The following is a 22,497-nucleotide window of genomic DNA, read 5'->3' as shown; positions in this document are numbered from 1 at the left end:
GCCCTTTAAAAATATAAATGTAATTTTACTTTTTGGTTCCTGTATTATTAGAAGGATATCACAATCAACCTTTAGGTGTATAAATGATAATATTAAATGTTAAATAAGTATTGATAAATAAAAAGTGGAGATATTAATGACAATAGTAAATTTTTATTAAAAAATATGAGAATTGGGGGTCAACATTTTAAAAAGAAATCTAAACTACTTAATTTTTAAACTAATTAATAATAAATTATTTCTTACCTTTATCCTTCTTATTTTCACACATTCTTTTTTATTTCTCTTTCTTTTCCTATTTTATCATCTATTGTATTTTTACATCCCATGCGGGGCTTGGATAAGACTATGGTTTATCATATCTAACTTCATTTCTTGTGTTTAGTGAACAACATGATAGAATAACTTATTATGTTTAATTATGTTATCATATTTTCATAGTTTGATAATATAATTTTTTTTTTCTATCACTTTCTTAGTCACACTTTACAATCTTTTTAATATTTTATAAAAAAGTAATAATTTAAAAATATAATTTTATTTTTTTATAAAAATATTATATGAACATTTCTTGATAAAAAAAAATATTTCAAGAAAAGTATTTTTAAAAAATATTTTTATAACAAAACATTTTACTCATTTTATAAAATAATTTTAAATTTTTATAATTGATTTTTTCTTTAATTATAATTTCTTACCAAAAATAAATATTAAAATTGAAAAAATTGTAGTTTAATATCAAAATTTTTATATTATAGATACATACAAATATTTTTAATATGTGTATATATATATATATATATATATATATATTGAAAATTCAAAATTTTAGATAAAATTATTTTTAATACAAAAATAATATATTAATTAAATATAATTTATATCCTTATTCTATTTTTTTATAATGTTATCTGCTTTATTATCTTAACGTTAACAGAACACAAATTTATCATATCTTATATCTATTGAATTTTCATACATTATCATTTCTATCTCTTTCTTTTCTCATTTATTTTCATCTCTTCTTTATCATAATATCGTCAACCATGTGAATATGTTAACCTTTGATGCTTTCATACAACTTATTTGAGTTGCACTATTGAACTTAGATACCACGTATATGTTAAAAACTTTTTTTCAAGAGTATGTATACAAAGAGCGAGGCATTGACATCAGAAAATAGAATATGTCATACTCCTTCCCGTAATTATGAAGCATACATTTAGATTGACTACATACATCGACTACGCCCTTATTCACTAATACCGCATTTTAACTTAGTCCAAACTCTGATGCTTCAAACTTCATTAATTGCTTGCATACAAGACCTCACTTGTAAAAAAACTTACGTTAGCTTCAGTTTTATAAACATTGCTTGAAATTAAAGACCATTACTTCGTTAGAACTCGTTTGATCAAATGGCAACGCATATACTCAGACTGCAGAGAGGGAAGTCTTGCAAAACGTTTTTGACCATGATCATATTCGAAATCAGGATATCAATGGCGATGCTCAAGGAGTGGCGACGTTTTCCTTTGCAAGGGGAGCAATCTCATCACCGTCAATTCCAGGTTCGCTGCCAGCAACATCTAGGCTCAATAGCACCTTTTCCCATTGTTTGGCTGGTCCCTGTATCATAATCACCCAATAATAAGATAAACTGGGTTTCCCTCCATGGTTCATTCCTGAGAGGTGTAACATTTGTGCAGTGTGCTATGAACAAACCAAACGTTTCACACATCAGCAAGTTGCATGCTTACCTTCCATGAAAAATCTTGGGCCATACAGTTCTGGATCATCTCTTTCAAAGCTGGGGTACCGTAGGTTCGAAGGGCTCTCTTGACAGTAGTTGCTAGCTTGTCGACATCAGCTGGATCAACAGCTTCACACTAAATAAAGAACAACCCCAGTTGTAATCTGTCAGTTTCACTACTCCATCAAAATGAAACAAGAACATTATCTACTCTACTTACTTCTACGCTGAATGCTCCAGCGTGGAACCCAGTATAACCATCTTTTACAGTGTCAACAAGTCCACCAGTTGAGGAAACTATGGGCACCTGTTGCAAACATTTAATGTTTAAACAGTCAATCCTTGTTGTCAGAGGGAATACCAAAGGTGTGGATGGGAAGGAAATAGAGGGACAAATGTCTACCGTTCCATATGGCATAGCATGCAACTGAACTAGACCACAGGGCTCAAATCTACTTGGGATCACTACAAAGTCGGCTCCAGCAATAATCTTGTGAGCCAAGGGACTGTTGAATTTTGCTACCCCTCTGGCCTTGTCAGGATAGATTTCCTCTAGTTTCGCAACTTGCTTCTCCATGATCTTTTTGCCAGTTCCCTTAAGAAAAATAGTATATGAAATATGAGCCATCAGCATAACTTTGTTCTGGTACCAGAATCAGTATTATGGACTAAAATATAAGAAGACATTACAACAACAATCGAACCAAGACGCTTACAAGAACTATAATCTGAACATTCTGGTCAATGAACTTTGGGATAGCTTCTACAAGAATATCTGAACCTTTCTGCTCTTCAAGTCTACCAATGAAGCCTATCAGAGGGATGTTCCTGTCAACAGGCAAGCCAACCTCTGCTTGAAGGGCTTCTTTCAGCATAAATTTTGCTTCAGTGACCTAGGAATGAAACTTTCGATGAGCACGGATTTATATGACCCATGTCTACGAGGAAACCAAATTTAATTGAAAAGATAATGCTTACAGTTGTTGCATCGTAGTGTAGACCTATGAATTTATCAGTTTGCGGATTCCACTCTCGATTATCCATGCCATTCACGATACCAGTGATGCCACGTGCACGAATTATGTTGTCCAATTCCACACCTCTTTCTTCTCCAGATATAAGTTCCTGGGCATAGTACGGACTCACAGTGAGTACTCGGTCCGATTCTAATATTGCAGCCTTCATCCAATTAATTTTCCTTCCCTTCACAGGTTTATCATGCCTGAAAAATGAAACATAAGAAATATAAACATGGTTAGCTATATAAAGAAGTTTATAAACTATAAAACAAGTCTTGTGTTGATATGTTAAACAGCTAACGAATGTCATACCCATCAGTAAAGTCAAAAGAGCTCCTGAATTCGTTAGGTAAATTCAGAAGAGAGAAGTCTGCAAAGGCATGCCTACCCTGATAGGCTATGTTATGGATACAAAATGCAACCTGCCATGATTGACCAAGGAAAGTCAGCTTCCCTAAAAAATTGGTTTCATGGACCCAAAGAGTAAATAAAACCTCACCTTCGCGTTTTTGTAAATGCCCCTGGACTGGTACATTGATTTCAAGTAGCATGGGAGGAGGGCAGCGTGCCAATCATTGGAAATGAAGACAACATCTTCGCCTGAAGGAAGACAGAAAAAGCTTGTAAACTTGTAAGTCTTTTTCAATTCAAGATTTAAGATCAATGAATAAACCAGATAGCCATACCATATGTTCCCGAAAAATATTTGCTGTTGTTTAAGTTCAAAACCCTTGGAGCCTCAAGTGCAGCCTGAAAGTTGTTAACACATTGATAATGTCACATAAAGGAATTGTAATTCTCATTTCTCAAATATCAAGTACAAACAAGTACTTTCAGCAAACATTGAAGTCAATACAACTCCCATCTCATAAAGCAAAACGGGGATTCAACAATGTCCTGAGATACATGTCTCAAGTTCCATTTGTCTGAGAAATTAAATCCACTGAAACACAGAGGACAGGTAATTTAGATTCAGAGGACATGGAAATTTGAGCAATTATCGAGGCATTGGCTTCTGATCAGCAGTTTAGGAAAAGAATAACCACAGTAAATATTAACATACGAACTTTGGGCTATGTACTCGACAAAAATTTATATAGGGAAAAGTATAAGGCAATAAGGTACCTGGCACAACAAGCTGAATCTAAGTTGGTTGTCTGAGTAATCCAGCCCTGCCCTGGGGCCATAGAGTTTTGACTCGGTCTTGCCCCATACCTTTCAAAATCAAAATGCAAGAAAAAATCAGTTTAACTTTAAGGTGTCACACTGTTGTCAATCCTATAAATTAAAAATCCATTTTTGTAAATGGTTGATGACAACAAAAGCATAAAACCTTCTCAAGGAAAACTGGGTGATCCACAAAAACACGATCAACTCCTCGCTTGTAGGAGTGAAAGAAACGAACAGTTTCAATTCTATCTCCAACTCTGACCTACCACACCAAAAGCAAAACGGATAAACAAAAAAAAAAAAAAAAAACAGTTAAATAATTAACCAGGGATAGTTCCTAGATTTATACAGATACACGATGAAACCAAAAAAGTTACCTCCACCAACACACTAGTGTCCCATGCATCCTTGTATTGATCGTAACGTGGTGACACTGTCATAACACGGTGCCCGTGTCCCTGAATTAATTAGCACAATAACAGGGTGAGATAATAATGATAATAAAATAAATAAATTACACTTTATACATTTTTTATCATTGAACCCCTTTATCCATTATTTTAACTTATTAGCGGTTCGGTTTTTAACTGTTATTATATGATTTTGAACTTTAATCCAGATTTTGGGAGATTTATTCAGTGATAAAAAAGTATAAAATTAAAAGGGATTAATTGTAATGTATCATGATAATAACGATGATCAAAATAAAAACACGTAACAGAATAAACTCAATTACGATAATCCACTCACGGCCAAAGCTGGTGGAAGTCCTCCAAGAACATCACCAAGTCCCCCAGTTTTGCTCCAAGGTGCCACCTCAGCTCCCACAAAGATCAAGTTCATCCCTGTGCCACACACGATCTTCCTCGAAACCCCGTCACGCGCTGTTTTGTTACATCTCCTTGAGGAAGAGGCTTTGGCTGCATGCGTGGTTCCCACGTGCAGCTTGTTGAGAGATCTTAAACCATCATAAGTCAATGCCTTTTTGTTGAGAGTGATCTGAGCCGAATTCACTTTGCCGTCTGTTCTCGACGCTCCACGGTGATTGAGAAACGCGCTTCTTGACACCACGTAAGAGGCCGTTACAGTTGCCATTCTCTATATTCTATACCTTCTGCATGTCAAACCAAAATTCATTTCCTACTCAGAATAATGACACTTATTGTTCATTGATCAAGAAACTTAATTAAGCTAAATAAATTAAAACAACACCGTTAGTTTCTAGCATAGACGAGAAAAGCTTGCGATTGAAACAAGTGAAGGAAGGTGTAGTGTAACGTTAATCAGAGTTAAATAAATAAATGAGAAATTAAACCGGGAAATCAGGATCTGAAGGTGACGTGGGTTTTGAATGATGAGAGGGAGAGGAAATCGCAGTGTGTGTGATCATTTCTTAACAGTAATTAGTTAGAGAGAATGTTACAGTTACTCACCGGTGATTTACAATCGCCGGTTAAAGGAAGATGAACCGAAATGGTGCTTAGTGCAGAGTGAGTGTGGAGTGCGTGCCTGCAATCAACGAACATCATGTGAGTGAGTGAGTGGCATTTGTAGCAGAACGGAGCCTCCCTACTTGTCCAACTGTTTCTCGACACGTGGCAGTCAGAGAGAGATTTGTGCGAGAAATTGCGTTTTGAGATCAAAACTCGTCTTAAGAATTAAGAAGATTTTTTTCTCGTTTTGAACCCCACTTTGTGTTTCTATTATGTGCATTTTCTGATTGTGGCCTTGATTGAACTTTAACATAGATTATTAATACACGTAGGAGCCAGATGGTGTTAAATTTGTTGACAGTGGCTGTTGAGGTTTTATTAGTAGTTGAATGAAGCAACGGCCTCTAATTTTTCATCATTATTATTATTATTTTCCTAAACTGTGCCGAGAAAGATAATCAAGTGGGAAGCAGAAAATACCAACAAACGTGTCCCACCATGCGATATCGAACAAATCAGTAGGTCCACATCCTAGGAAAATGAAAAACATGCACTGTGGAATGCTCAAAACCAAAGTTTCTTATTATTTAAGATATATAAATATACTTAGAGTTAGGTCCATAGCTGGCACGATATCATTTTTAAAATTTTTTTAACACATTTAAATGTAACAAACCGAAATCACGTAATCTTGAATCACACGATAGTTTCTCCTCTACTAAAATGTAACCTTGTATAGTTGGTAATAAAATTAATTTACTTCAACGTCATTTTAATGTTGAAATATTTTGTACCCTCTTCTAGGATGTGTGCACGATCGGTCCTGCCTGCTGATTTGATTCATAAATGTGAAAAGTAAATTAATAATGGATATTTAATATATTAATTAGTTTCCATAATATTATTGGATAGAATCAGGATCACTACTCCCTTTATTTAATCTTTTCACTCTTTAATAATGTTATTTTGTTCATTTTTTTGTTATTCTTTTATAAAATGAATTAGCAATTAATATTTTTTAATTTTATCCTTTATATTTAATATTTATTTAGTAGAAGATCATAAATAAATAAGATATTAATTCTAATAAATAAAAGATATATAATACAATAAAAATATTTTATAAATTCAAAATATTAATCATTTTTTAAATTTTATGTAAATCTTAAACATAAAAATAAATCAAACATGTGATTATAAAAGAATGTGAACAAAGAGGTACATGATTTTAAATTACATATATATAATATTTTAAATTTAAATGGGTTTTTTTTAATCAAATTTTTATTCTAATTTAGTGGATGCACAGTCAAGGATGCAAAATAAAAGGAAAAAATATGTAGTTTTTATTTTCACGAAAATTAGTACGGACAGGGTTGCTCCTGAAGAACAAGAAGGGACAATAATTTGTAAAACAACTCGTCCTGTACGTGAAAAATGAACGGTCGAGGAGGAAAGACAATGACAAGACATCAGTTTGTCATTACATGCTTAAACTATTTATTTGTATTTATAGTTTTGTTTTAACTTCATTTAATTCATGTGATTCAAAATTTTATATATACACGAGAGAGAGCAGTAATCTACTTATTCTGATAAGTGTTACTTATTTTACTAATTTAATCGTTAAATTAAATAATAAATAAATAAGACATTGAACATTCAAAAATTTATAATCTTATGACAAAATTTGTTTATTTTTAAAAAATATATTATATGTTAAAATAAAATTATTTAATTAAATATTAATTAAATTTTTTTAATGATAAATTTTTTTAAGTTTATTTTATCTATTAAAATTTTTTAAATTAATAGTTAAATTGATAAATTTATTATCTATAAAAATAATTATTAAATAAAGTGAATTAATTTATACTTACGCAAATAAATTTATTTATCATATAAACATAAACATATATTGATATTTTTAGACTAAGTGAAAAAGTTTGAGCTTGCAACTTTAGTTCATGATCAAGGAATGTTAAACTTTAATGTTTAAGAAAAGAGAATAAGGTTAGATAAAAGGAAATGATAAGGCTAGAAAAGTATTATCTAACCAATAAAAACACATTTAGTAACCGATAATAGTAGCTTTTAATAAAAAATAAATAATTTTTTTTAAAAATTAAGACTTAAATATCTGATAAAAAATTTAAAAAGTAAAATAAAATAAAAATATATATTATATTATACGCATTGTTTTTATTTTTGTCATATAATATATTATAAGACAAAATCTTTTTATTATAAATTTAAAAACTCTTACACAAAATCTAAATTTTTTATTTAATTTAAATCTATCATATTATAATTTATTATTTTACTAACCGTTAAATTTAAATAAATAAAAGAATCAGATTGAATATAAAAATTTTTAAACTTACAATGATGTAAAAAGATCTTTCTCCATCCAAGTTAGTACTTTGTTACTTATAAAGTACTTTAAAAATTAAAACATAAAAAAGGACAAAAATCAAGAATTAATGTAAAATTTTTAAAGTTTAATTTTTATATATTAAACTCTACAAGTACCTATCATTACTTGCTAAGACTTCTATAATTTTTTACCCATATTTTTAATATCACAATTTTTTTTATTATTTTAACAACTCAATAAAATTTATTCCAATTCAGCAACTAAAGAAAAAATAAATAAACTTCACACATTTCACTTCATACTTTTATATTGAATTAAACTTAACAACAAATATTTGAACCGAAAAATTGTAGATCGTAATTCTATAACTGATCCTGTTTTCCAATCATCATTAGATAAATAAAACTAGAATTGTCCGGCGGGCACAAGTCCCTGCAGAGTCTTCTCTGTTTATCTACAGAGACATGTCAAACAGAACACAAAATTTTGAGAACTACCATCTCTTGTTCGATGTATTTTTCAAAATCTAAAGGCTAGAAAAAGATGATATACAAATCAAACAAAAGGGTAAAAACGGAGAGGGCAACGGCGCCTAACGGTAAAAAGCACAAACTATAGAAAAACCTGAATATTGATGTTATTCCTGCAGCACGATAAGCTTCAATGACTTAAAGATACAGTGTCCCTATTTCCTTTTAAAAGCTGCCTCAAATGGTGAAAGAATAATACCCTTCGTCCATTTCTCTTGAACCAAGGCTGCTAACAAGACCCAGAATAAACAGTTGCTCGAAAGCAAGAAGTCACATATTGGTTTCTAATTCTACTGCCAGCAGGAATCGGCTGGCAATTTCTCAGAGCAAAAAGCATTGTGTCACAATCTCCTTCCAATTTTTGCAAATCTTCGGGCTACTCCAAATATAACTGCCTTAGTCAGTAATCCTTGGTCAAGAGTGCAGGCAACGGCAATGGCTCCACCAACAATAAGAATTTTAGGTATGCTCCTCCCAACCGGTTTGTCAGATGAATCCTGATTTTCACTCTCCAATAAGTAACTGGTCGTGTTTTCCAGAGACCTCAGATAGTCCACAGATACTTTAGTGTTGATTTTAGCAGCATATGCACAGCGTGACAATGGGGCACCGGAAGCCCTTTCTTTCTGATATGTCCGTAGTCCAGGATCAAACTTCTTGACAGCTCCCCACATACCCTGTCGAACTCCAAGCTTAGCAATTTCCCAGGGTATGCCCATATCTTCGCGGTGAAACAATAACACTTCACATGAAGTCAGCTGGCCATCTTTTCTTGATTTAACTGATCCACACAAGCAACGGATGCCCATTAGTTTCTAATAATCTATTATCTATAAAACCACAATTAATGGAAACAATACAGAAAACCCATGGGCACAAAACAGAAAATCCCTTCAAAGATTTCTTCGGCTTGCCATGCTATATATCCCACTTTGAGGAAAATAAACAGAATTTGATTATGCTCTATTATTTATATGAAACGAAAATCACTTTAATTGAATCTCAGATGGATTCCAAATTTTAAGAGAACTATCTCTCAAGTCTTGATGGATAATAAAAGGGGAGTAGATTCTAAAAATTAGTTCCAGTTAAGCAGGAGTAGACAGAACATGGAAAGCAAGTTCAATAAGATGGAAATTTTTGGAGATAAGAAATAAGGATTGTATCATAGCACAAATTGCACGTTTCAAGTGTAATTTGAGACCACCCTATCAAATTTCTAATGCATATCTATAAGATCAACATGATGTATGGTAGTAAATTTTGGCTAGTGAAGTGTCCAAGAGAGAAAATTAGTCCATGCAGCAGAGATGAGGATGCTGAGCTAGATGAATAAAACACAAGAAAAGATCAGATTAAGAATGATATGAATGTATAGAAATTTACATGATGGAAAAAACTAACCTAAGGTGGTTTGGTTATTAAAGAAGACCAAAAGCCAAGAGAGGCTCCAGTGAGAAGAGTGTGAAAAATGGAAGCTAGCCCAATTAAAGGGAATGAAACAATACCTCAGAAAATTTTATGAGAAACTATTAAAAAACCTTGCTCGAAAAGGTTTCAGTTAAATTAAGGCATTGAACGGTCCATTTGAGGTGAGATAAAGGCTTGGTTGTTGACAAAATCACCAAGATAGCTTGAAAATGTCTAATCTAAACCATATGTCAAAGGTTGAATGGGAACATCAGGTTCTGAAGTAAAGCTTTACTGTGTCTCTGAAAACAATTGAATTTTTCCAAATAAAACATATGAAACCCTTCTCTGGTTGCTCTCAAAATAAAATATTTATAAAAGGAAAAAACTTCCACCTCCCAGCACTCAGTTCCGTACTAAAATATTCCAGTCTATATTTTGGTAGGCTTTTCTAAAATCTTAGCTTCAAATTTTAGTGAACGCAAGTAAAATAAAGTGTAGTTTCAACTTTCAAGAACTAAGCTCAATTGGTAGTTACCTGCACGAATACACCAGCTTGAATAATATAGATCAACCCGTTTAGGTTTGTTGTGCCTTGGCATGGATGAGCAAGGTACGCCCTGAAGAACCAAAATAGTCTGTAAGTTGATATCACAAACTGCTAGAAGTAAGACATAAAAGATCCTTTCGAAAAGAACGAGGAAATCATCACAATCATCCAATGCTTCTCTCTCTCTCTCTCTCTCTCTCTCTCTCTGTGAGATGGGAAATAGCTTATTTCTTTTCAACAACTTCAGTTCAATCAACATTGCTAATGACTCAAAAAAAAGTCTAGCGCAAAACAACCATGCAGTGTACCTCAAACACAAACTTCTACTATAGTAACATTGAAATCAAAGCTGACGAAAAAGTCAGCAAAAACAAGCTTGTTCACTATTCATGGACAAAACAAAATAAAATCATATCACAAGACAGTACCTAAGACTCCACAATTGGAAAAAAGAGAAAGGCATTGATAATGAATAAATAGCATACCAACCTTGGTTACACAATAGTAAGCTTGTCCAGCATCCCAAATTCGGCGACCTATGATATACTCTCTATCACTGCAAAAGAAGGGAAACTGTAGCAAAGCAAGAAAAACAGAATATGAGATAATGCAATAATGAAGTCACAGCAATACAAGGAAGCCAAGTACTAACAGCAATAACTAACAAACTAACCTTGCGGACCCAGTGCACTATCATGGTTCCAGTGATAGGACAGTCTTGAATGGTGGAAGCATAAATAAGCATGTCGTCCCATTTCAACCTGAACTCATCGTCCCAAAAGAAATCCCTAACCAACTCGGGACTCGCATCTTCGAACACCGTTCTGCTGCGATACTGAGGAGGTCCAGTCTAAGAAACAAACAGACAGACATTAATCAAAGAGTGCATTCAAATAAACTTGAATTAAACGAATATGAAATGAAAGGGCACCTCAGGATCCCTACGCCATGCTTGATAGGTCATGGTAGGGGTAGAACGGTCCATCATCTGAATCCACGCGGGGCCTCCGTCCTTTTCCTCCACCAGCTTGGACAAGTGAAGCAAATCATGTTCCGTCACAACACCATTACTGGAAGACTCTTTCCCAGTCTCACTCGAAGCGGAAAAAGAAGCGGTGTCGTTTTGGGGGTGGGAATTGTGTCCCGACCAAGGGAAGCGAAAGTTGAACCAGTCCCTGGGGTGGATGGCCCATTTGGGTTTCCAGACCCAACCGACAACGACGCCGAAGATAACCGCAATCCAAAGCGGAGTTATAAAGACGGCGAGGTCACGGAGTATCTGGAGAACCATATTTGTGGGGATTTCATAGAGAGCCATAGGCACCAGAAATTGGGGGAAGAAGGAAAGGAGGAGATAAATAAGTATTGATGAGTCAGAAAAAGATATGGGCGCGATCTATGCTATGTGGATTCATCAACCATACGGGACACTCGATTGCGGACCAATAAGGATAAGGATTACGAGATAAGCGGTCACAACACGCCTTCCTTCGATTATCGTAGGTCCCCTTCTATATTCATTCTTCTTATTATTGTTAATTTGATAACATCAACGATTCTATTAAGTTCATAAGATATATTTATGATTTTATTCGCATCGTCTTTTAAGATTCATTCATGTAATAAAATTTTGTTGTTATAATATATTTTTATAATTATAATATGTTATAAAATATAATATTCTAAATTGATCATATAATTATTAAAAAATTATCTTTGACTATTCATACATAATTATATAGTAAAAAATTATTCTTTTCATTTTTTGATATACATACACATACATGTCAAATTTTACATAAACAAATGATCTAAACTGATTGAAAATATCGACCGGTTTGGGTTTTGTAATTTTATTAAATGATAATCACTCCTTTGTTTGACTTAGCTAAATAACGTGAAATAATCTGAAGCTTTATCTTCCTATAATCAAATGAATCACTTTTTTTAAGATATTATTTAATCCCTCACTTGAAAATCCGTAAGAAAATTATTAAAAGAAGTTTTTATTTTATTATTTAGTGATAGTACATAAATTAAAACTTTTAATGAGTAATAAATATTTTGTTTGAAACAAGTTTATTAATGTTTTGATTATTCTTCCTCTTTGAAACATTTAGAAATTTCTATGGCATCGATGTCTCGTTAATTTTTATAATTAGAGCTTTATAACCTTATTAAATAAGTTTCTTAATATTCAAACGTATTATTTTTATTATAATTTACCGAAAATTCATTTGTAAAGTTTATTTCAATTCAGATTTTTTTAACCTCTAACATTGTCTTAATTCATCAAGTCCACACTTATGATTATTTTTGTATCCGAAGTTGAGATAATTTGCATGACATTCCCACCAACACATTAGCCTGATTTCTTTAATGACAAATGTAATTCAACAGTAGCATTGTGAATCAAAGTATTGAACTATCACTTTAGATTTCTATTTTGTTTTTTGTAACAATTATCTCTTTAGATTTTGTTGACTAGTAGAAAAAATGAGAATTTCATGGCAATTGCTATCGTGTATTTTCAACATAAAAATGCAAAGCATGGTTGCGAGACTATTGTCCTGAGCTAGACATAGTATATTGCATTCTCGAAAAGGAATTCAAAATACTTCGAGGAAATCACATTTTCATTACACTCCTGAGAATCACATTATTTTGAAATTTAAAAAAATGGCATATCATAATTCAAATAGTAAATGTTGAAAATAAACATAACGTGCGCATCAAAATTTAAGTAGGAAAAAAAATTGATACAAGAAAAACCCAGATTTTAACATCCCCAACCGTAAGATCTATAAAATATCCCTTAAACAAGATAGGAAGCACGTGAAGAACGTTGGCCCAAATTATATCCACACAATACAGTGAAAATTTACAGGAAAAAACAAAAATACATTTTAGTGCAGAACTATGGTTCTGAAACTATTAAATGTACTGCTGTCCTCTCCCATGTTGTAAGGGACGGACCAAACTCCAATTGTCAAACATTCATCCAAATGTCATCTTCATCAACCAGCTTGTAGGCACTAAAGTGGTTGACCCTGATCTTCCACTCTCCCTTTGCGGGATCATATGATACAAATTCAGCACCTTGGTCCTCAGCCTTTCTCTTGAGCATCTCTTTGTATTTCTCGATCTTTGGCCCTTCTGTATACTGTTGTCCAGTTTTTTTATCAAAACATTTAATGTTGAGGAGTGTTACCTCAGCAGGCTTATTCAGCCCTTGTCCAACAGGAGGTTTCTTAGCATCATCCATGTACACAATCACCTCCCGATTGTTAAACTGAATGAGGGTCTCAAGATCAAGCCCTCGTACATCTGTCTCACCCAAAAATCTGATGCTGCCATAACCTTGCCTTCCAACCACAAAGTCCTTGACGTGACTGCAGAATCCTGGTTCAGCTCTTTCCTTGGCTGCCAGTTCATGAATTCGAGGCAGTGTGTAGTAATCAGAACGCCGCAGTTTTGGCATTAGTGCCTCAACGTCAGCTCCATGTTCATACACAATGGCAGCCTCACCAGCTCTGTGCCCGCTGAGCGTCTTATACATGTCGGCCTTTTGTGGAGAATGCTCTTCATTACTCCCATTGGATGCTTGCTTTGTCGTCATAGGCTGAGCCTGCTCCTTGACAAGACCATTTTCTGCTGCAGATTCTGAAATCATTTACAGAAATTATGGCCCAGGAATTAAAGCACAAAAATGAAAGAAAGGTAATGAGAAACATTTAATTAATCCACCAATTTGAAATTAGTTTAATCATATAGTGATTTAATAATACGTGCATTACCATCAACGTCAATCAGGAATGTCATTGCAACAAATGGAGTACAACCAGTGTCAATAAATCCAGAAATTGTTATTACGGAAGATAATAAACAAGAGCTATGCTTTATAACTAATTTATATACTATTAATTCGTAAGGAGCACTTACTCGCTTTATCCTCTGAGCTCGTCCTATCAGGAGGTGTCATACGTGCCTCTTTAGAAATAACTCCTGAACACCACACATTTAAAAAATAAGGGCTTGTTTGTCTAAGCCTTTTAAGGTAATTTTTTTTTTAACTAAAATATATCCAGAAATTTTTAGATAATTAGATGAGTTCATTTTTTAAAAAGGCTAAAACTAAAAAGAAAAGGTGTTTTCATGCTTGTCTCATGTTTGAGAGAGTAACTTTTGAATACACACAAAAAAGTAACTATTTAAAGTACTTCTTTCAAAACTTCATTTAAATGTTTCATAAATAAAGCAGATCTGCTTGTGCTGTTACTAATATAAAAAACAGTAAAGTGTGGAAAACAAAGTATGTGACGAGACAAAAGGACCACCAACACAGTACAAAATGTGAACCAGATACAATAATGCAGTGTTTTTCTTTTCTTTTCTTTTTATTTTGGAGGGGGAAGGGTGGTCATATGGGATTAGACAATACTCATCCCAAATATTTTCAAAAACCATTAGAACTGGTGCATGTTTGCAATGCCCTACAGCAGAAATAGATTAATTTCATCATAACAAACACTGGAAAGCGCAAACCTTGGGATGGCACATCTTATCTATTGAATACTCTACTACAATTCAAGTAGTAGCCTAGAATAAATGCAATCAAGATCTTACCATTCTCATTCACTGATATGTATCTATCCCTAAAAGTCGATGCCTTCTCAGAAGCCTTTCCAGGCCACTGCTCCATGGGACAAATGATCAACGCCCTTGGGTTTTCCCTAGGAATGAACAGAGCATCAGCCTTAGGTGTGGTAGGAGTATCTTCGTCATCACTAAAGAATGGAACCTGCAAGAGCAATGTAGTTAAGACAACCCTATCCAACTCCATGAAAGACCAAGTTATGGTACAAACACTGAATGATAAAGATAACAAGTAAAGCTACAAACACTCACCTTTGGACCATCTTTCTTAGTATGATATTTCCTGACAGGAAACTTGATTCGCCTTTGTGAGAGGTGCCGAGATGTCAATAAAGATGATATTCTAACAGGAGCAGGTTTGTCTAGGGCCTGAAATGAAGTGTCATCTTGAAACTCATTCACCTTTTTGTAAAAACCATAACCACTCTAAAACAGCATAAAAATTAACAAAATCAGAAGTTAAAATTAAGAAAGATCGTTATACAGGCATGCTAGAGATTCCGTATTGAATTGAAGGAGTGGTTCCAACTCGACCAATTGACATCTGAGGCAAGGCAGGCAGTGTTCCAAATGGATTTGTATTTGGGGCTGCTTGTACAACCACAGAACTCTGGGTAGAAGACCTGTCAGACCAAAATATCCAAATAATGGACAAAAAAATACAATATCCAAACTCATTTAAAAATAATGAAAATGCCACTCTATTCCAGTTCCAGAGAGAGAGAAAGAGAACAATACATGCACGAGTCTGTGAAAAGCTATGAGGCCCAGGTATTACATGTTAGTATATATTGAAATATCTAAAAATATTTAACCATATCATATCTAAAATTATCCTATAGTATTAGTTTCCCTATTTTCTCATATCATATCTAAGATTAGTAACTATATTTCCTTAAATTATTCATAATTTGTATTCTTAATTAGTCAGGATTATGATTAGTATAAAATATAAATAAGAGTCACTGCACTAGGTTTTATGAACATGTCACTTGTACATATCATTGTAAATATTAAAATATTATTCAATGTCGATTTTCTCTCTATTCTCCCTCTCTAATCTCTATGCATAAAATCCCATAATTCCAACACTCCAAAAAATGGCAAAGTATTGGATATTGGTGTCACACTTGTATTTGATACCAATACACATACATTATTCTTAAGATACAAATCTCTATGGAGTATCCTCCAAATTTCTTTTTTTTTAAATTTTACTGACTGATACAATTGGCATATGACTCCATTACTTTGAATAGAACTAAAATTACACACAGCTCTATCATTTTATTTGTATTCTTAAAGCTATAGTAAATAGTAAAGTAAATATGATTATGATTAGTATAAAATATAAATAAGAGTTAATGATGCTTTTTATGACATTCTAACATGGGTTGGGAAAAATATGTAAATTGTTGAGACATGGACAGAGGAGGGGAAATATATTCTGACATAAGGAATATATGTATGTCTTCTTCTGTAAATTATGATAATTGTCCATTGATATAGTCAGTCATGTATTAATGAGAAAAGATCAATATATCTTTCCAAACATTGGGAATTTATGTATTTTTTTAGTTCATGTCAGCATATTTAATCCATATCATATCTTGAATTTTTAAGAATTCCCCATATCCATGCTGTACTGTGCCCGTACTGTGTTAAGAATGTGACGATAGGTGAAAAGACACTGCATCCTTGGCCACCCACAAAAGATAAAAAAATTGAACTAAATGCATGACTTTAAAATAATTTTAACTTACGGAAGTCCAAAATTATTCTGACTAAATATGCCTGGAGTGCCACCAAAGCTACTTGCACCAACTATACAAGACAGCACAACAAAACAGTCAATTCACAACATCAATACATCAAACATTGCATGAAACAAAACAAATAGCACACTATAAGCGAAGATAATATATTGAACTGACCAGGTTGTGTCTGGCCAAAGTTGCTAAAACCAAAAGCACCACTCGACTGAGCAGCTTGTGCGGGTTGGAAAGGTGTTGGAAGGGATGGCTGCAGGTATAAAGTCAAACAAACATATTAGGAAGTCAACTTGAGAGTTTATTTTCTCGCATAGAGAAACTCACTATCCATGCATAACACAAAGGAAACTAAAAGATGGACAAAAAGATCATTAAACAAACAAATGTGTAGAGATTAATTGCAACCATCCACACAAAAAACAAAGAATTAAATTAGAAAAAACTAACAGTTTACAGGTGTTTTACATTGCTATGAAATCATGTAGTGTTACATCAATGAGAACCATTGACTTATGTGATAATTAATTTAAAAATCATATCTACCATATTCTAATTGGTTGACAATATAAAAATCTTTACATTAACAATGCATCAAAATTAAACTCCAATTTAAGTTAATTATTTTAAAAGATCTCCAACTTTGCAAGTTCACACATAAATAACACCAACAATTCAACAAGGGTGCAATGTGCTACTCTTAACAATATAAATAATGCTGGATCTACAGGGGTAAATGAATCAAGTTGAAACATCCTCACAATCAAAGTCTGTCTGATTAATGGAGTTTATAATAACTGCCAACAACCAACTCCCCTAAATGCTCACGTTGCTAGGGAGAGATACCTTGGAATGGTTTTACATCTCTAACATGTACCCTCAAGCAAGAAAGCTTGAAACACATTCCCACTTAGTACTGAAATTTAATTTTAATTCTGAAAAATGAAGTAGCTAGGACTGAACTCCAATCACTTGGTCATAGAGATTTTTTGATACCCTGTCTAGTTTTAACTCTCACAAAAGCCCAAGCAGTTTGTTAGCGACACAATGATGATTTTATATCTGACATTAACAATATCTGATTTGCTTAGCATGCGTTCTAGCTTGTTTGATGTTAGTCATTTCATACAGCCATGTGTTTAGCTAGCAATAGCTCATTAATATTTAAACATCAGTTGACATATGGCTTTACCCTTTTACTGAAATTATAGTTTTTTAATGGAGCCCAATGGCATTGACAAATCCATGTAGCCAACCCTTCCTAATGAGATAAAGTTTGGTTATTATTTGCAATATTGCTTATAATTTATATGCAATATAAATAGATTATTTACATAACTACAATAGTATAAAGTTCAATGCATTTCACCATTTGTAAGTAAAGAGAGCTCAGACATGACTCCAATTCACCGTGGCTCATAAACAGTGATTTTAAAGGAAAATAAAAATATTGTACATGAAAAGCATTATCAAATACAAACTCAACTACTCACCGCTGTTTGACCAAAACCTGTCAGATTAGTAGAAGTGAGTGATGTGCTTGTTGAAAAAATACTTCCCACAAGCCCAGAAGAAGGAGAATTGAACAAGCTTGATTGACTAAAAGAAGGTGTAGTCTGCCCAAAGGGAGAGGTATTCTGCCCAAAAGCAGAACCTGTCTGTGCAATTGTAGGAGCTGCAGAACTAAATAATGGGGATGACTGGGTGTTGCCAAAAATGCTTGCGCCAAATGGTGATGTACCCTGGGCAGGAGCAGTATTAAACAGGGATGTAGATTGCCCAAAGCTCGGTGTTGAAGAAGAGTTGGCTCCAAATGGAGATGTGGATGAGCCAAAAATAGAAGGTGCTGCAGCTGATGTTGAAGAACCAAAAGCTGATGAACTGAAGGCAGGAGCAGCTGAAGTTCCAAATCCAGAAGAAAAAGGTGAACTCTTCGGCGCAAAAGGGTTAGAATTGGGTGTTGTGGAGGAGAAAGGATTAGCTGATGATTGACCAAACACTGGTGCAGGAGAAAAGGCATTTGTCTGTGTTGTGGATGAACTAAAACCTGCCAACCCAGTTGACTGAGCAGAGGGAAGTGGTCCACCTAAATATGAATCACAGGTAACAGATTCAAGTCAAGATCATCACTACTGCAATGAAAGCCAGAAGAATTATCAAATTATTCATAATTAAAAGAAGAAAAAAAACCTTTATCTCCCAATTGATAGTCCTCCCATCTTAGCTCCTCGTGGCTTTTGTCTTTGTAAATAGGCATGGCTGATATGGACTCCAACTTTGCAGTCTGTCCAGAGGTACCACTATCTGCTTCAGTTGTTGGTGTGTAACTAGCCACTCTACTTCCACCCCGTTGACCTCCAAAACCTGGCTGTCCAATACCAGTATTTCCAAAAGTTGATGTCGGTGTTTGGGATCCTGCAAGAGAAAATAGGTGAATATGACTTTCAATCACAGTTGCATAAGATGCAAAGTCCCATGTATTTTGATAAATAGGCATTGACAAAACAGTCAAAATTCTAATGATTCTTGAACTCACCAAACGCTGAACTCTGCCCTCCAAAGGGTGAGGCTGTACTCCCAAATGGGCTGCTGCTACCAAATGCAGCAGAAGATTGACCAAAAGCTTGAGTGGATCCAAAACTAAATGCTGGGGTACTAGAAGCCCCAAAAGCAGGAGTACTAGAGGCCCCAAATGGAGTGCTTGAAGTGCCAAATGCTGATGTACTTGATGAACCAAACATGGGGTTACTTGAAGCCCCAAATGCTCCCCCACCACCAAATACAGGAGTACTTGACACGCCAAATGCACTCCCTGTGTTACCAAAAGTTGGGCTTGATGTTGAACCGAATGCAGGGGTGCTAGTTGCACCGAATGCAGGAGTGCTTGTAGCACCAAATGCAGGGGTGCTAGTTGCACCAAATGCAGGACCACTTGTAGCACCAAATGCGGGGGTGCTTGTAGTGCCAAATGCGGGGGTGCTTGCAGTGCCAAATGCAGGGGTGCTCGTAGCACCAAATGCAGGGGTGCTTGTAGCACCAAATCCTGGCTGACTTGATGCACCAAAAGGTGTTGAGGAACCAAATATACTGCTTCCAAAAGCTGGTTGTGATGGCTGGTTAGCACTTCCAAATGGACTTGTTTGAGTAGGCGTAGATCCAAAGCCTCCAAAAACAGGCTTCTGACCAAAAACTGATGATCCTATAAAGCAATAGAATTGATTCTCAGATTGAATTACCAAAATTGTCAGATAAAATAAGGAAAAAAGGAAAAAAGGAAAAAGAACAAACCAAAAGATACTAATGATTGCTAATTTGCTATACTATTAATATATGTAAAGAATTCAAGGGTTCCATAAACTAGCTAGTGTAATTCTCAGTTGTTAAGCTGTATAATTTTCAGTGTTCAAACAGAGAAAAAAAAAAAAAACTAGTGATGAATAGAGAGCATATACAGCTGAATGGAATACCAGCCCTTCACAATATTTTTGTTCTTAAGGTTTCAGTTTCACATGGAATTTGCATTATTCTGTGTTTCCATTGATATCAAACTATCAATGTACTGACTACTGACACAGATTAACCTCCCAAAAAAAATGTACCAACACATAAATAAAAACAACTCAGTGGGTGGGATGGGATCATGGGTAGAACGAATCCATAAACAGAATGTGGTACTTCTGTATTATCATAAATAGAGTACAACCAAACTTCTTCAACAGATCCTTTCCAAAGTCATACATTTTACAAAAACATGTATACGTGAGTGACATGGCACCTGGCTATACTTTATCTTCATCTAAGTATTAGCATTTAAAACCAAACCAAACAATTTCATAAATCACATTATAACCAGTAAAAAACATGCATGTATATATATATATATATATATATATATATATATATATATATATACAAAGAAACTTTAAATAAGAAAAGAAAGGAAATACAAGCCAGAAGAGTATAAGATATCATGTGAAAATAAAATCAGAAAATTGAAAAAACAGCAAATTCAGAAAAAAAACAAAATTTGCCACTTGTTTTCCTTAGTCCACCATAAAAACAACCCTTTCAAAATGCATTAGCCAAGCACTACAAAGAATCTCAGAAGACTGCTTTATCCAATGAGAGAGACAACAAAAAGATTTCATATATGAAAACTGGTATTTTGCTTCACAAAAACATTATGCCTTTCACATGTCACCCCACAATCAATTAACCGGTTTCCAAAGGTTCCAATGAAAACAATCTAATGAATAAAAGAGAGAAACAACTAGCAAATGAAGGTAACAAAAATGGCACACTTACCACCAAATGATGATGGCGAACTACCAAAAGCTGGAGTTGAAGATGACCCAAAAGCGGGCACTGAACTACCGAAAGCTGGTGATGACGAAGCACCAAACGCTGTAGTGGATGAGAATGGAGAAGAGGATTGAGCTGCACCAAATACACCTGTGGAAGTACCTCCAAATATGGAACTACCTGTTTGTGAACCAAATGGAGTTGTACTACCAAATGGCTTAGGAGCAAAAGGATTGCTACTCGAATTGGTCTGTCCAAAAACCGATTGGGAGCCAAACGGGCTCGAGGATGACTGCCCAAAAGCTGTCTCAACAATCCCCATTATCAATGGTTTGTGGAAACAACCAATAAACAAAGAAACATCATATTCAACCATACACACTTACAAAACTACTACAACAAAGAATACTAAATGATAAAACAATCATTAACAATACAAATCCCATTCAACAAATAAACCATAAACACCACAATACTTCAAGAAACATCCAATTGGCCTAACAACAAGCAAACGAAGAAACCAAAACCACGAAAAGTCTAACATTACAAAAGGCAAAACTTACGGTTCGTTGAGCCAAACATCCTCACAACTTTCCAGATACAGTGGCACCGTGTCGTCCCCTAACTGCAATCAGCGTTGAATACACATCAAATCATTAGCTATTCCTTTTCAATTTTTCCACAATACGAAGAAACAAGAACATGAGAAATAAATGCGCAAAACGCAGCTAGTCGCGATATTTTAACGAATTAACCATCGACATTATATCGCACAAATCAGTTGAATTAAACGAAGACACAACGGTGTTGGAAGAGAACGAAAGCTGAATAGATTCAAATGGAAAAAAATTGAAATAAAAAGGGAAAATGCTCACAGTGAAATTGGGGAGAGAGATCTAGGGCAAGGGCAAGGGGCGAGAGAATGAAAAGAGAAAGAAAGTGTTTGGAAGTGAATGGCTGAGGGTTCAGCCACGGCCTTCAATCAAGCACACTGACACACACTACCCTTTAATTAAAAGCGTTTCTATTCTGTTTGTGTTTATATAAAAACCCAAACATTCGCATAGCGTAAAATTTCCGTCATTACACAACGCAACTAGCCAACCCGGTTACCCTCGTCCTACGGCTTTCTTTTTATTTTTTATTTTTTAAGTCAAGTCGGCTTTTCATATGTTTTTTCTATTTTTATACGGAAATAACGTGGCAAGTTATTTAATATCTAATTTTATAAATTTAGTGAGTTTCGTGCATTATATTGCCCCAATATTATTAATTAATAATTTTTTAAATAGTAAAAACTCAAATATGTTTACTATATTAAATAATAAATATTTTATTATATTACATAAGATTAAATTAAATATTAATTTTTGAACTAAAAAATATTGAATTTAAAAGTAAAAAATGACATAATAAACAAATATTCTTAGTTTATCAATAGCTTATAAAACTTATTTGAAATAATTTATCAATAGCTTATAAAAAATAACTTGTATTCTCAAATTATTTTTAGTTTATTTTGATAAAC

General features: G+C 34.0%; 3 protein-coding genes across 6 annotated transcripts; all 3 read right to left on the bottom strand.

The window, feature by feature from the left end:
* Positions 1 to 1,090: 1,090 nt before the first annotated feature.
* Positions 1,091 to 5,543, bottom strand: LOC113873743 (granule-bound starch synthase 1, chloroplastic/amyloplastic-like). The gene is made up of 14 exons (XM_027512038.1): positions 5,376 to 5,543; positions 4,693 to 5,056; positions 4,320 to 4,400; positions 4,106 to 4,204; positions 3,898 to 3,987; positions 3,459 to 3,522; positions 3,272 to 3,372; positions 3,085 to 3,194; positions 2,732 to 2,975; positions 2,470 to 2,646; positions 2,157 to 2,348; positions 1,974 to 2,060; positions 1,761 to 1,889; positions 1,091 to 1,629 (listed from the first exon to the last, which is right to left on the bottom strand). Exons 2-14 carry the CDS (start codon positions 5,035 to 5,037, stop codon positions 1,513 to 1,515), a joined length of 1,836 nt encoding a protein of 611 aa, XP_027367839.1. The 5' UTR covers positions 5,038 to 5,056; positions 5,376 to 5,543; the 3' UTR covers positions 1,091 to 1,512.
* Positions 5,544 to 8,046: 2,503 nt separating this feature from the next.
* Positions 8,047 to 11,637, bottom strand: LOC113873745. Its single transcript, XM_027512040.1, has 5 exons — positions 11,174 to 11,637; positions 10,916 to 11,092; positions 10,732 to 10,815; positions 10,231 to 10,312; positions 8,047 to 9,063 (listed from the first exon to the last, which is right to left on the bottom strand). The coding sequence occupies exons 1-5, from the start codon at positions 11,558 to 11,560 to the stop codon at positions 8,624 to 8,626; spliced, it is 1,170 nt and encodes a 389-aa protein (XP_027367841.1). The 5' UTR covers positions 11,561 to 11,637; the 3' UTR covers positions 8,047 to 8,623.
* Positions 11,638 to 12,864: 1,227 nt separating this feature from the next.
* LOC113873740 (nuclear pore complex protein NUP98A) lies at positions 12,865 to 22,087 on the bottom strand. 4 transcript variants are annotated; one of them, XM_027512025.1, is made up of 13 exons: positions 21,845 to 22,087; positions 21,533 to 21,594; positions 20,973 to 21,272; positions 19,204 to 19,866; positions 18,858 to 19,082; positions 18,161 to 18,753; positions 16,833 to 16,920; positions 16,662 to 16,722; positions 15,383 to 15,521; positions 15,151 to 15,267; positions 14,869 to 15,043; positions 14,185 to 14,247; positions 12,865 to 13,905 (listed from the first exon to the last, which is right to left on the bottom strand). In XM_027512025.1, the coding sequence occupies exons 2-13, from the start codon at positions 21,549 to 21,551 to the stop codon at positions 13,232 to 13,234; spliced, it is 3,117 nt and encodes a 1,038-aa protein (XP_027367826.1). In that variant the 5' UTR covers positions 21,552 to 21,594; positions 21,845 to 22,087; the 3' UTR covers positions 12,865 to 13,231. The 4 variants fall into 4 exon arrangements, with proteins under 4 accessions (XP_027367826.1, XP_027367827.1, XP_027367828.1 ...); XM_027512026.1 differs by having other exon boundaries at positions 20,973 to 21,594; XM_027512027.1 differs by lacking the exon at positions 14,185 to 14,247 and having other exon boundaries at positions 12,910 to 13,905.
* Positions 22,088 to 22,497: the final 410 nt, after the last annotated feature.

This window comes from Abrus precatorius, unplaced genomic scaffold (genome assembly GCF_003935025.1).
Source record: "Abrus precatorius isolate BTA unplaced genomic scaffold, Abrus_2018 Scaffold7, whole genome shotgun sequence".
NCBI lineage: Eukaryota > Viridiplantae > Streptophyta > Magnoliopsida > Fabales > Fabaceae > Abrus > Abrus precatorius.
Note: the sequence above shows the minus strand (reverse complement) of the source record. Positions and strands in the feature narration are given on the sequence as shown.

Excerpts from the sequence above, each read along its gene's own strand:
- LOC113873743 (XM_027512038.1), bottom strand. The coding sequence starts at position 5,037 with ATGGCAACTGTAACGGCCTCTTACGTGGTGTCAAGAAGCGCGTTTCTC. Across the intron at positions 3,373-3,458 it reads ATATTTTTCGGGAACATATG|GCGAAGATGTTGTCTTCATT; the intron begins GTATGGCTATCT and ends GTCTTCCTTCAG. Across the intron at positions 3,195-3,271 it reads GCATTTACAAAAACGCGAAG|GTTGCATTTTGTATCCATAA; the intron begins GTGAGGTTTTAT and ends CAATCATGGCAG.
- LOC113873745 (XM_027512040.1), bottom strand. The coding sequence starts at position 11,560 with ATGGCTCTCTATGAAATCCCCACAAATATGGTTCTCCAGATACTCCGT. Across the intron at positions 11,093-11,173 it reads CATGGCGTAGGGATCCTGAG|ACTGGACCTCCTCAGTATCG; the intron begins GTGCCCTTTCAT and ends TTTGTTTCTTAG. Across the intron at positions 10,816-10,915 it reads TAGTGCACTGGGTCCGCAAG|TTTCCCTTCTTTTGCAGTGA; the intron begins GTTAGTTTGTTA and ends GCTTTGCTACAG.
- LOC113873740 (XM_027512026.1), bottom strand. The coding sequence starts at position 21,345 with ATGGTTGAATATGATGTTTCTTTGTTTATTGGTTGTTTCCACAAACCA. Across the intron at positions 18,754-18,857 it reads CTATCAATTGGGAGATAAAG|GTGGACCACTTCCCTCTGCT; the intron begins GTTTTTTTTCTT and ends ATTCATATTTAG. Across the intron at positions 13,906-14,184 it reads GAGCTCAGAGGATAAAGCGA|AATCTGCAGCAGAAAATGGT; the intron begins GTAAGTGCTCCT and ends AAATGATTTCAG.